We start from the raw sequence: 12,909 nt of genomic DNA on the forward strand, positions 1-12,909 counted from the left end.
ATCTACACCCAGAAATCGCGAGATCTGCCCCAAGTCTATCATGTCGAACTTCTGCTTGAGTCGGGTCTTAACTGCTGTTATAGTGTTTAAACTATTTGCCGCGATTAAGATATCGTCTACCCATACGAGGATACTGATTCTCTTACCTTCGTTTACTTTCACAAACATGCATGGATCGCTAAGGCTTTGCTTAAAATTTCCAGCAGAAGTTCTTTGCTTAGTAGGTCGTTCCAATTTTTGCCGCTCTGCTTTAGCCCATAGAGCGACTTATTTAATTTCCAAACAAGTCTTTCCTTGCCTGGAACTCTGTATCCTTCTGGCTGTTGGGTATAAATGTCACAGTCTATATTGGCATTTAAGTATGCGGATTTGACATCCATCTGATGTATTATTAGATCATATTGCATAGCAAATTGCATTAGGATTCTAATGGTGGTCATTTTTGTGGTAGGTATGTCCTTTATCTGGCTGTACCCCTTAGCAACATATCTGGCTTTGTACTCATCATCATTTTTGTCGTCTTTTTTGATGTTATACACCCATTTTCCCCCAACTACATTTTTTTTTCAGGGAGGGTTGTCAGCGTGAAAGTGTTGTTTTCCTTTAAGGAATTCATTTCCCTTTCCATTGCTAATTTCCATTTGTTTGCATCCGGGGAATTAATGGCTTCCTGGTATGATCCAGGGATAATTTTTGTTTCACACGAGTTTATATGTTCTTCATCACTTGGGTTATTACTGGTGTCATAGTCTATTAGGTAAGGGGGCGGTTTTCTCTGCCTTAGTGGATATCTTTGATTTCTGTTTCCAATATTGTCATTAATTCTGTTATTTGTCTATTCCCCTACTAGATTTTCACTATTTTCAGCATTACTCTGGTGGGGATCATGGGCAAGTTCATTTGTTTCATAGTCATTGGTTTCGTGTTCACTGAATTGGGGATGATAGAGGGGATTAAAGTTGGTTCAATGTAATTATTTTTTTGGGATAGCCGGAGTTCTCTCCCTTACACTGACGAATTTATTTGTGAAAGTTACTAATCGTATCTTTTTTACAGATTTCTTTTCGTCAAAGTAAACAAAGTAGGCTGGGCTGTATTTGTCGTAGCCTACAAAAATACCCTTTTCCGACCGGGGGTCTAACTTTTTTTAATTTTGAGTGTGAGCGTAGCATATTGTTCCAAAAATGTTCATGTTTTCAACATTTGGTTTTTTATTCTTTAAAGGTGTTAATTTTATCCTATGGTTATAACATAATTTTATCCTATGGTTATAACATCGATTTCGGATGTAGGTTGCACACAGGAAAGCATAAGGCCAGAGTTTGTGTGTTAAATGGGACTCTATAAGCATGCATCTCGACATTTTGAAAAGAGTTCTCCATCCCCGCTCCGCAGTTCCATTTTGGTGCGGTGAATATGGTGCTGATGTTTCATGTCGGATTTTGTGTTGGATAAGAAGTGATTTGAATTCTCTTGATGTGAATTCAGTACCATTATCACTTCTTATTCTCTTAACATTTCCATAAGGAGCGGTATCAGCTAAAAACTGTTTTGCATTTGTTCCTTAGGAGATATGCCATTACATAGCCTGAAAAATCGTCCGTAAATGTTATGGTGTACCAAAACCCACCAATACCGACTGGCTCTATTCCACCTGCCAAGTCGCAGTGGACTAGTTCCAAAGGGTACTTGGCTCTTTCGTCTGGTTTTCTTGAGCGGATATCCTGCATTTTTCCGAGGGTACAAGTTTCGCACGGTGTGTTACTGTCTTTTTCAGTAATGGTCATTCCCTCAACCACAGTTCACATTTTTAAAATATCAGGAATATTGCAATGGCCGAAAATTTTGTGCCACGTGTTTAAAGCTGTTTTGTATTATTTACACTGTTTGTTACACATTTATTTAAATAATAAAGTTTCCCTCTTTTCTTTATTTTAAATTTAACGCCATCTTTGGTGCTTAGCATGGCATGGCATGGTTTTGTGAAAATTTCACGTTGCAACCCTTCCCTACAGCAGCCTGAACAGACAATATATTTTGTGTAAATGTAGGCACGAATAAGGCGTTTTTTAGATAGATGTTGTGTCTTTTTTTATCTATATCATATAGCGATACTTTTGCCGTTCCTTTCTTTAACGCTAAGTTATTGTTTTTTGATCCGTCAGCAAGCTCAATATAATGTTCCTCTGGGTTAAAGTTATGCTCAAAATGAATAAATTTTTTTTTAATCATTTATAATATGTGTAGTAGCCCCACAATCGACTAATAGTTCAAAATTTTCAGAAATGACATTTGGGTTTACTCTTACCTTGTAGTATGAGTGATTGTTTTCTTTGGTAGTAGTCCGCTGTATTTTCCTGCAGAATTTTGTGTTGTGTGTCATGGTTTCGCAAAATCTGCACCACCTGTTCTTATGACAATTTTTTGCGAAGTAGCCATTTTTGTTACACCGAAAACATGATGGGGGGTCTCTTTTTTTATATGAGACTTTCATGATAGATTCCTCCTCCTCCTCCTCGATTTTTTGTGTAGAGTTTTCCTCATAAGCTTGGAGAGATGCTTTAAATTCTATCAGAGTTTGGGGCGTTTCTCTTTGTGTAATTATCGCTTTTAGGGTATTAAATGATGCTGGTAGTCCTTTGAGTAATATGGCTATCGCCAGTGGGTCTGAAATTGTCTCGCCACAGTTTCGTAGGGCAGCAATTGATTTTTCTGCTCGTATTACGTACCTTGTGACATCTTCGTCGTCATTTTTTGGAGGGTTGATAGGTCCGTATATAAAGCAATTATTTTTGGTTTGCCTTGGGATAAATAATGTTCCCTGAGGATTTTCAATGCCTTCTTTCCATTGTCCTTTGCATCTCGCATAACCAGGGCTAAACTCCTATCGTCCAGTACTTGGACAAGTTCGGCAAAGATGTCTTCATTTTTCTGTTGGTCTATCTCACCATCTTCCTTTTTTAATTCAGCCTTCAATTTTAGTCTGTGTAAAAGTCCCATGAATTTTATTTCGAACATTTCATAATTGTTCTCATCACCATCAAACATTAGCGTCCTCCTGGGCCCATAACCTGTTACACTTGACATGTTTGATATAATTTGGCGGTCGGGAAAAATAACGAAGGTCGACACAACAGGAGAAAGGTTCACCACGTGTTTATTCACTCAAAGAGAAAAGGAAAAGAGAAAGAAAAGGACTCCTTACGAGGGAGAGTTAGAAATCAAAGGGACATAACTGAGGATGTTAATGGTTTATCCCTTAACAATATATATATATATATATATATATATATATATATATATATATATATATATATATAAAACAAAATATAAAAATAATAGCAACAACGTCGATGCTAAAACGACGGTCGTCTTGTAAATGACAATACAAAAATATGGACACGTGATTCGCTGAAACAAAGAAGGGGTTGATTATCAACGTATAGTCCGGCACAGTTGTATCCTCTTCCTTCCTGTTCCCTTTCAGAAAAATAAAATAAAATACCTCAGTCTAGAAGGATTTTAATTTACCAACCAACCGACACATGTTCATGCTATACTGTCATCCAAGCCTTTTGGTCAAGATCAAAGTGTAGTATCTGTTCTTCAGATGCGGCACTTCCATTTCTCGTTCTCTTTCGGTGGAGGAGAAATCCTTCAGGACTGAGACAATTTTTATTTTTGTACCTTTTCTCCACGTTAAAAAACGACCCTGGTGTCTAACTCTGCCCCGTGGGGAGGCATTGTAAATAGGTCATCCAACAATAAAACGAGTAAGCTCCTTTTAACCCTTGATTTCTTAACTCCCTTTAACTGCTCAAGATGGAACATTCAACACTGTCTGAATACAGATCTGCAAGAGACTCAACCTCGAGAAGTAAGGCAGTCTGGACGACAAAGATACCAAACAGAGAAGATGATGGAATTCCAAAGAGAGGAAACAACTAAGAAAGAAAGAAAGTTCATCAGGGCTTATTCCAGGTTTAAAGAAGATGTGAGCTTTGCTAGAATAAAGCTTAAATCAGAATGCTCAAGGGATCAATTGGAAGAATTAATCAGGATTTTAGAAGAACACAGGAGAGAAGTGGAACAAGCTTATGAGGATGTACGAAAATTAACCACTCCGCTCCCTGACATAAGGAGGAAAATGGATACGTGCACTTCAGTTACCTCTGAGGTAATATCCCTCTTAGAGGAACGACATAGAATGTCAGGAAAAATCCTTGATCCTATCGCAGTAAAAAAATTTCTTTCCAAGCTATTACAGAGGGAAGATGCAAAGTCAATATATGGTTCAACCGTATCCAGACTGAGCACAAGTAGTTGCCAGAGTTCCCAAATATCAATAAAGAAGGCTGAAGCAGCTGCACGCTTGGCTTCTAAAAGGGTAGAAATCCAACAAAACCAGGAAATTTCTAAATTAAAGGAAACACTCAGGGAACTGGGAAATCAAAGAGACCTAGAAATAATTGAGGCAGAGTACAATGCTTACGCAGAAGCAGATAGCGACAATGCACTGGAGAAGTTCGAATCTGAAAACATCTCGCGTGAATCTACTAACAGTAAGCCAAACAATAAGGCTCTCCAAATAGCCTCGAAACCAACTACAACAAAAACTGACAGAGAGGATGCACTTATCCAAGCGCTAAAGGAATCCTTGCTGATATCAAAACTCCTCACACCAGAGCCATTTGTTTTTAAAGGAGACCCTCTTGAATTTATTGAGTGGAGCACTACATTCAAATCGCTGGTAGAAGTGAGTTGTGAGAGTCCAGTGCACAAATTATTTTACTTAAAAAAATACATAGGCGGCGAAACTCTTTCAGCATTACAGGGAATGTTCTATCGAACAGATGAAGAGGTATATACCCAAGCTCGGGATATTTTGCACAAGCTCTATGGGCACCCCTTTACAATATAAAGAGTTCAGAGAAAAGCTCAAAAACTGGCCAAAGATAGGACCCAGAGAATCCTTCAAGCTCAGGGATTTCAGTGACTTTCTTACAACATGCAGCAGTGCAATGTCTCATATTTCCGGTCTGCACGTGTTGAATGACTGTGAAGAGAATCAGAAATTACTTCGAAAACTTCCTGTTTGGATCACAGAATAGGTACGTCACTAACGCTCTAGATAAGAACCTACCATGGCCAGACTTCCAGGAATTTGCAGAATTTGTGGCAGAGGAAGCACGAATAGCATGTAATCCAATTTCCTCCCTTCACGCCTTGAACCAAACCGAAAAGGGTTCGGAGAAAATTCAGACTAGAGTTAATGCACTAGCAACATCAGCAACCTCATCCAAAGTCAGAGACCCCAAGATAAAGGAAGGTCAGAAACCCCCAAAATATAATGATTCAGAGAACACAATATTACAGCCAATGCGGTGCCACTTCTGTGAGCATGCTCACTTTATTTACAAATGTGAAGAGTTTCGAGCTCTATCATTAGATGAGAAAAGGAGTTTTATACTCAGCAACAATATGTGCCTTAGTTGTCTCAGGGTGGGCCACTTTGCAAAGGACTGTAAGAAGAAAGTTACTTGCAACATTTGCAAACGGGCACATCCAACACCACTTCATGAAAACAAACCTCAATACAAGGAAGTCGAAACAACCAGGGAAGAAAATAGTGCTACAACCTTGTACTGCAAAAGGATGAGCAACAACAATCATACATCTATGATCATACCTGTTTGGCTCTCCTGCACAGATCCTAAAGGTCCAGAAATATTAGTGTATGCCTTATCAGACACTCAAAGCAGCAACACATTTATCAGTGAAGATATTTTTGAGAGAATTAAGGTAAACTCCAAGCCAGTTTGATTGAAGTTATCAACAATAGCTAGTTGAAATACAATTGAGAACTGCCAACGTATTTCAGGACTGAAGGTAAGAGGGTATTTTTCACAGAAACAAATAGAATTGCCACCCGCCTACACTCAAGAATACATCCCTCTGGAAAGGAATAACATACCTACCTGCAAAACAGCAAAAGCATGGGAACATCTCATAAATATAGCAAAGGAAATGCCAGACGAGTTAGACTTCCCTGTTGGACTGTTAATTGGGTATGACTGTGCAGGTGCCTTAAAACCAAGAAAAGTGATCACCGGGAAGGATAAAGACCCATTTGCCATCAAGACAGATCTTGGGTGGTGCATAGTCGGACCAACAGCACATCTGAACAATCCAGGAAACACAGTTGGACATTGTTACCAAATCTCTTCCAAGGAGATTCCACTTATTACACCTACCTCAGTAATAAGAGCCTTGGAGATGGACGTCCGTGATATAAACCACAAGGAAAAGACTGTGTCTCAAGAAGACAAAATTTCTCCAGATATTAAAGGAAGAAATGCAACATAATAATGAGGGACGTCTAGAAATGCCTTTACCCTTTCGTGCACGTCCCCATCTTCCAAAAAATAAACACTTGGCCGAAGTTCGTCTTAAACACCTCAAGGCCAAATTTACAAAAAATCCAAAATTTGAAGAAGATTACATCAAATTTATGGAGAAAATCATCAACGAAGGAGATGCCAAAGAAGTCTGTGATGCGTCAAACGATGGTAGCACATGGTACATTCCTCACCATGGCGTGTATCATCCAAGAAAACCTGGGAAAATCAGAGTTGTGTTTGACTGTTCTGCTAAATTCAAGAACACATCATTAAATGATCACCTCCTGACAGGACCTGATTTGATCAATGCACTACCTGGAGTGCTGTGCAGGTTCCGAGAACATCGCATCGCTCTTACATGTGATGTAGAAAAGATGTTTCACCGCTTTCATGTCAGTCCTGGAGATAGAAACTTTCTTAGATTCCTCTGGTGGAAGGATGGAGAGACAAAAACCGAACCGAAGGAATACCGTATACGAGTCCACATTTTTGGCGCATCCTCATCTCTGGGTTGTGCGAATTATGGGTTCAAATACCTAGCCAACAAGTATCAAAGTGAGTACCCTCTGGCTGCGGCATTTATCCAAAGGAACTTCTATGTGGATGATCGACTCATCAGTGTTAAGACAGACGAAGAAGCAAAACAGTTGATCAGTGAAGCAAATGAAATCTGTGTGAAGGGTCAACTACATTTGCATAAGTTCGTGTCAAATAAGAAAGTACTCTTGGACGAAGTCTTGGAAGGCAATAGCGACACCACAACCAAAGAAGTAGATTTGAATCACAATATCCTTCCAACACAAAGTGTATTAGGGGTAAAATGGAACCCGGACACGGATACATTTGCTTTCAACATAACTCTTGATCCAGGAGCGGATAACCGACGTAGAATTCTGTCAGCAGTTGTGAGTGTGTATAATCCATTGGGATTTATTGCACCCTTTGTTCTGGTCGTTAAGAGGGTGCTACAGGAGATGTGTAAACAAGGGGTTGGATGGGATGAGCCCTTCCTTCTGAACTAAAACCAAGGTGGGAGTCATGGATTAGAGACGTGAATAATCTCAAACTAGTTCAGATACAAAGATGCTTCATCCCAGATAATATAGGCCCAATTTAAAAAATAGAACTACATCATTTTTCCGATGCCAGCAACACTGGATATGGCCAATGTACCTATTTGCGAGTTGTTGCAAGGAAGAAAGTGCATTGCACGTTGGTCATGGGTAAAGCTAGAGTGGCACCCATTAAGGTTATCACTGTGCCTCGTCTCGAACTAATCTCAGCAGCAGTAAGTAACTTCCTGAAGGAAGAACTGGACTTAAAGGTGGACCAAGAATATTTCTGGACAGATTCCCAAGTTGTTCTAGGTTACATAAACAATGACACTAGACGATTTCATGTCTTTGTTGCCAATCGAGTTCAAAAAATTAGGGATAGCACTGATCCTCGCCAGTGGTTATACATTGATACCAAACAAAACCCTGCCGATCATGCATCTAGAGGACTAACGGTGGGAGAACTGATTGGCTCAAATTGGTTTGCTGGACCAAAATTCTTATGGGACCGTGAGCTCATTACCATCCAAGAGTGTCCTGAACCCATCATCGGAGATCCTGAAGTGAGAGTTCTGAAAACAATGCTCACTCAAACAGAACATTTCTTCGACAGATTCTCCAGATTATCGAATTGGAGTAAAATCCTGAACATAGTCGCTCGAATAAAATGCCTGGCAAACAAGTCCCAATCAGGTCATATCAGCGTAAAAGAAAGAGAATCAGCCTCCTTTGCACTCATCAGTATTGCACAAAGGGAAACGTGGGAAGAGTAAGAATATCCAGTGCAATTGAAAAAAAACAGTGAGCTCTACCAACTCGACCCTATCATTAAAGATGGGCTTCTAAGAGTTGGAGGGCGTTTAAAGGAATCTACTTCAATTGGGACGAGGCACCAAATACTATTGCCAAAAGAGGGCCTCATGACTCGTTTAATTATTGAATATTATCATAAAAAAATACAGCACCAGGGTCGGGGAATGACCCTAAATGAAGTTCGAGGTAATGGCTACTGGATTATCAGTGCCAGCAAGATAGTAGCAAAATATATTAAGAATTGTGCAGACCCCTGGAAGAACAACACATGGCAGACCTTCCAGTTGAAAGAGTCGAACCATCCCCACCATTCTCCTACATAGGAATAGACTGTTTCGGACCCTTCTATATAAAACAAGGAAGGAAATAAAGAGATATGGCCTTCTGTTCACATGCCTTAGCTCCAGAGCCATCCATCTAGAGATGCTGGAAGACCTCTCCACTGATGCGTTCCTAAATGCCTTGAGATGTTTTATAGCTCTCAGGGGTGCAGTGAAACAAATACAGTGTGACCAAGGAACAAACTTTGTAGGTGGAAAGAGTCAACTTGAGAGAGACATTAAAGAATTGGACAAAGACAGAGTTGCATGTTTCCTTGCTGAGAAGCAATGTGACTTCAAAATGAATGTTCCAGGAGCAAGCCATATAGGCAGTGTATGGGAAGGACAAATACGCACAGTCAAAAGTGTAATGAGCACTGTATTAGCTTCAGCAACTGGTAGATTGTTATGGCGAGATGAGCAATTCACCGCCGGAACTTTTTATCGAAAGAACGTTATCACCGGTCACCGGTTGTGAGAGCCTTCCCTGGGCGGGAACACTAAAAAGGTAACATGCTGTCTCTGTAAATATTCTCAATAAACTTCTCTATTTCTTTATTACTTCAGAACCTCTTTATTCATTTATTTCCCTGGTGGAATACCTTTCCTGAATATCCTTTTATTACGGCCACCCACCGCAGGATATATCAACTGGCGACGAAGATGAGATACGAACTGTAAATTCATCTAAAAAAAAAACAAAAAAACACGTGGTAACCGAGAACATTCTGAAAATTGTTGTTCACAAAGTTCACTTTTAATTGAAGAAAAAGCTTCTTAGAAAGCGAAAGACTGGTGTCTGCCACAAATTTACGCAAGTAAAAAATAATTTTTATATTATTGACGAGTTAAACTCCGTTTTTCTCTTTTTAAACTCCCAAAGAGTTGACGTTATATAACGTGTGTGCGTGCGCATATTTTGACTTTCTTCATGATTAACGGACGTGTTTTTTTGTATTTGGTTAATACGATAAAAAACCAACAAATGAACAATACAGAGGAATCTGTGTTTATTTAATAAAGAAAATTTTTAAAAGAAATTTACGTGTGTCTGCTGAAGTAGACGAAAAAAGAGTCTCTTGAAATTTTGTCAAGTGTTTTTTTTTTTTTTTTTTACATAGGCATCACCACATTATCAAGGCCAAAAGGCCACTCAAGGATAAGCGTTAAAGAGTGTACAGTAGACATTGGACAATATAGTAATCATTAGTAATGAAAATTTGGTAAATTTGATAACTTATATAGAACGGCTCATCAAGGACTTATTTACATTAGACTTGAAGACAACCATATTGTAGTCAGCCGGAAAGCAGGAAAACGGAAGACAATTCCACAGGCGTGCAGTTCTAAGAAAGAAGCTTTGTTCATGGAATCTACATTTAGGTTTAGGCACAGATGAAGAGTGGGGGGAATTATTGATAGTGTTTTCCGCTAGACGAGTGTTTCTTGTGAAATTTTGGCGAGGGGGGACCATAAATTGAAGCTCAGTCGAACACTTTCCATGAAAATAACGATACATCAGAGACAAACTCACAACATCTCTTCTGTGAGATAGAGGTTGCAAGGAAGAGAAAAGGACATCTCCTACGAGGCTACGAAGTCTATTTTGAACTCTATCAAGGCAGGACAAGTCCTTTCTAGCAGCTCCTGCCCAGATGTGGCAACAGTATTCCATCCTTGGGCGTACCTGGCTCTTATATAGATAGAGAATAGCATCAGCAGTGAGATATCTACCGGATCGATAGAAAGATCCCACCATTTTTCCAGCGGCCTTGGCAACAGATTTGATGTACGTGTTCCATTTAAGATCAGGAGTAATGGTCAAGCCAAGAAGCTTGTCAAAACTTGAGGACTCCTGAAGATGAGAGCCATTCATTTCAATTGATGCCAGATGTGGATCAGAATGTTGATGATGTAAAGAGAGAAGCTTGGTTTTAGATGCATTAAAAGTAACCAGCCACTCCTTACCCCATTGTACTACATGCTCAAGATCAGAGGAGAGAGAATTGGAGAGAACTTAGTCGTTTACTGTCTTAGATGTGCTACCATAAATGGTAGTGTCGTCAGCATAGATGTCTACAAATGATGTAAGGATGTGATTTGGAAGATCATTAATATAGATCAGGAAAAGAGTTGGGCCCAGGATGGACCCCTGAGGGACACCGGCATTAATACTGTGAGCTTCTGATTTTTGCCCCTCAACTACTACTCTTATGAACCTATCAGAAAGAAATGATTTAATAATTGAGAAGACATTTCCAGCTATACCATAGCTAGAGATCTTATGAAGTAAACCTTTATGCCATACCCTATCAAAGGCCTTAGATATGTCAAGAGCAATTGCCCTAGAAAGGTTGCCTCCGTCGAGAGATTTGCTAATCCTATGAGATATAACTGTAAGGACATCTGCTGTAGATCTAGCAGAACGGAAACCATATTGAGTGTCACTAAGAAGGTTATTTTTATTGAGATGGTTGATTACTTCTGTATTTAACACAGATTCCAGCAACTTACTCATGACGCACAGGAGACTTATTGACCTGTACTGAGAGGGAGATGAGCGATCACCTGAATTCTTAAATGCAGGGCATACTGATGAAATTTTCCAGGGAGATGGGAAACTATTGTCCTTAAGACAACGTTTAAACAGTTTTGTAAGTATGGGCGCTAGTTCAGGTTGAAGTTTTTTGAGTACTATAATTGGAATACCGTCAGGGCCAGTTGCTTTACTGGAATCAAGGTTTTTGATTAGCTTGACAACATCACGTATATCACATAGCATGTTTTCTGATACAGGAGGAAATATTTGGGGTTGGCGGCCTTGGTCGCAAAGGGTAAAATTAGCTGCAAAGTTCTTGACAAAGAGTTTGGCTTTGTCTGATGCTGACAAGATTACGTCAGGTCCATTGATAATAGTTGGGATGGGGCACACTCTTCTGTTCAGGATTCTGTTAGCTATTTGCCAAAACTGGTGGGAATCAAGCCACTGCTCAGCTACTTTGGACTTAACAGATTGAGCATACAACTCTCTTGCGTTATTTTAACGGTGATTTTTTTTTTCGGAACTTTCCTATGTGTTGACAATTTTCTGTGAAAATAAGGATCTTGTTTTTGAACAATATTTTTTTTTTTTTTCTCTGTGGTATACGTTAACTTGCTATTGATATATTTAAAAAGAAAATGACATCGGAACAAATAGCGATGTTGACGGAAATGTTAACTGAGAGTTTAATCGCTCAACAAAAAGCCCAAATGGATTTTCAAAAACAAATGCTAATTCAACAAGAACGTTTTGAAACTCTTGTAATACAACAAACGACGGATAATTGCTTATTTTGTGAAACGATTTTGTCAGAAAAATCTAAGGAGGGTGCATCCAGATTTTTTTCGGCTGAGAGTTTAAATATGACCCAGAAAAAGGTGACACTTTTCCAGCCTATTATCGTAGGTTTGAAACGATATTTACAAAACGATGCAAGAAGTGGTCGGATGAGGAAAAAAATAACACTATTACTCCAAAAAATGGGCACAGAAGAAAATACTAAATTCACGAATTTGATATTGCCTAAAAAACCGGAAGAGATCTCTTTTTCTGAAACGGTGACAATTTTGTGTGTTATATTCAGTGAAAGAGATAGTCTTTTTCATACACGGTATAGGTGTTTAAATATGTAAAAAGACGAAACTGATGACATTGTCACATATGCGGGCAAAGTCAACGCCCAGTGTGAACTGTTTAAATTAAAGGATTTATCAGTGGACATGTTTAAGTGCTACATATTTGTCCAGGGACTGACAGCACCGAAGGACAAGGATTTAAGGTCAAGGATATTATCAATCATGGAACAAGACCCGGAAATGAACTTGCAAAAAGTGACAGAAGAATGTCAAAAATTGATAAATGTAAAAAGGGACACTACGAGGATAGAGGGAAAAGTCACATCCCAAGTCCAGGTAGTAAAACAGAAGACATTTCCAAAAGACAAAGGGAAAAGTTTTGAATGTTGGAGTTGTGCGGGTCCGCACTTAAGAAAAAACTGCCCTTATAAAGACCAACGTTGTACCAAATGTGGCCTAGTGGGACACTGGGCATCCCACTGCCGAACTAAGCAAGACAAAAGACGGAAATGGAAGCAAAAAGTAAATGTGGTCTTGTCCAAAGAAGAAATAAAACAAGGAGGGAAACGGAAATTCGTTCACACACAAATAAATGGTCACTCAGTGAAGCTACTTTTAGACACAGGTAGCGACATATCAATTATCGATGAAGTGACCTGGAAGAGAATTGGTGGTCCAAAACTGAGAAAAACACAAAAATTG

General features: G+C 39.2%; 2 protein-coding genes across 2 annotated transcripts; both read left to right on the forward strand.

The window, feature by feature from the left end:
• Positions 1-6,385: 6,385 nt before the first annotated feature.
• Positions 6,386-7,423, forward strand: LOC145252329 (uncharacterized). Its single transcript, XM_080111737.1, has one exon. The coding sequence runs from the start codon at positions 6,386-6,388 to the stop codon at positions 7,421-7,423; it is 1,038 nt and encodes a 345-aa protein (XP_079967863.1).
• A 197-nt stretch (positions 7,424-7,620) lies between these two features.
• On the forward strand, positions 7,621-8,229 carry LOC145252330 (uncharacterized). The gene has a single exon (XM_080111738.1). The coding sequence runs from the start codon at positions 7,621-7,623 to the stop codon at positions 8,227-8,229; it is 609 nt and encodes a 202-aa protein (XP_079967864.1).
• The last annotated feature ends 4,680 nt before the right edge of the window (positions 8,230-12,909 follow it).

The sequence above is a fragment of the Euprymna scolopes genome, chromosome 29 (genome assembly GCF_053919585.1).
Source record: "Euprymna scolopes isolate OS-2025 chromosome 29, ASM5391958v1, whole genome shotgun sequence".
Classification (NCBI taxonomy): Eukaryota; Metazoa; Mollusca; class Cephalopoda; order Sepiida; family Sepiolidae; genus Euprymna; species Euprymna scolopes.

What these genes read in the sequence shown, in the direction of transcription:
- LOC145252330 (XM_080111738.1), top strand. Translation starts at nt 7,621, where the DNA reads ATGGGTAAAGCTAGAGTGGCACCCATTAAGGTTATCACTGTGCCTCGT.
- LOC145252329 (XM_080111737.1), top strand. Translation starts at nt 6,386, where the DNA reads ATGCCTTTACCCTTTCGTGCACGTCCCCATCTTCCAAAAAATAAACAC.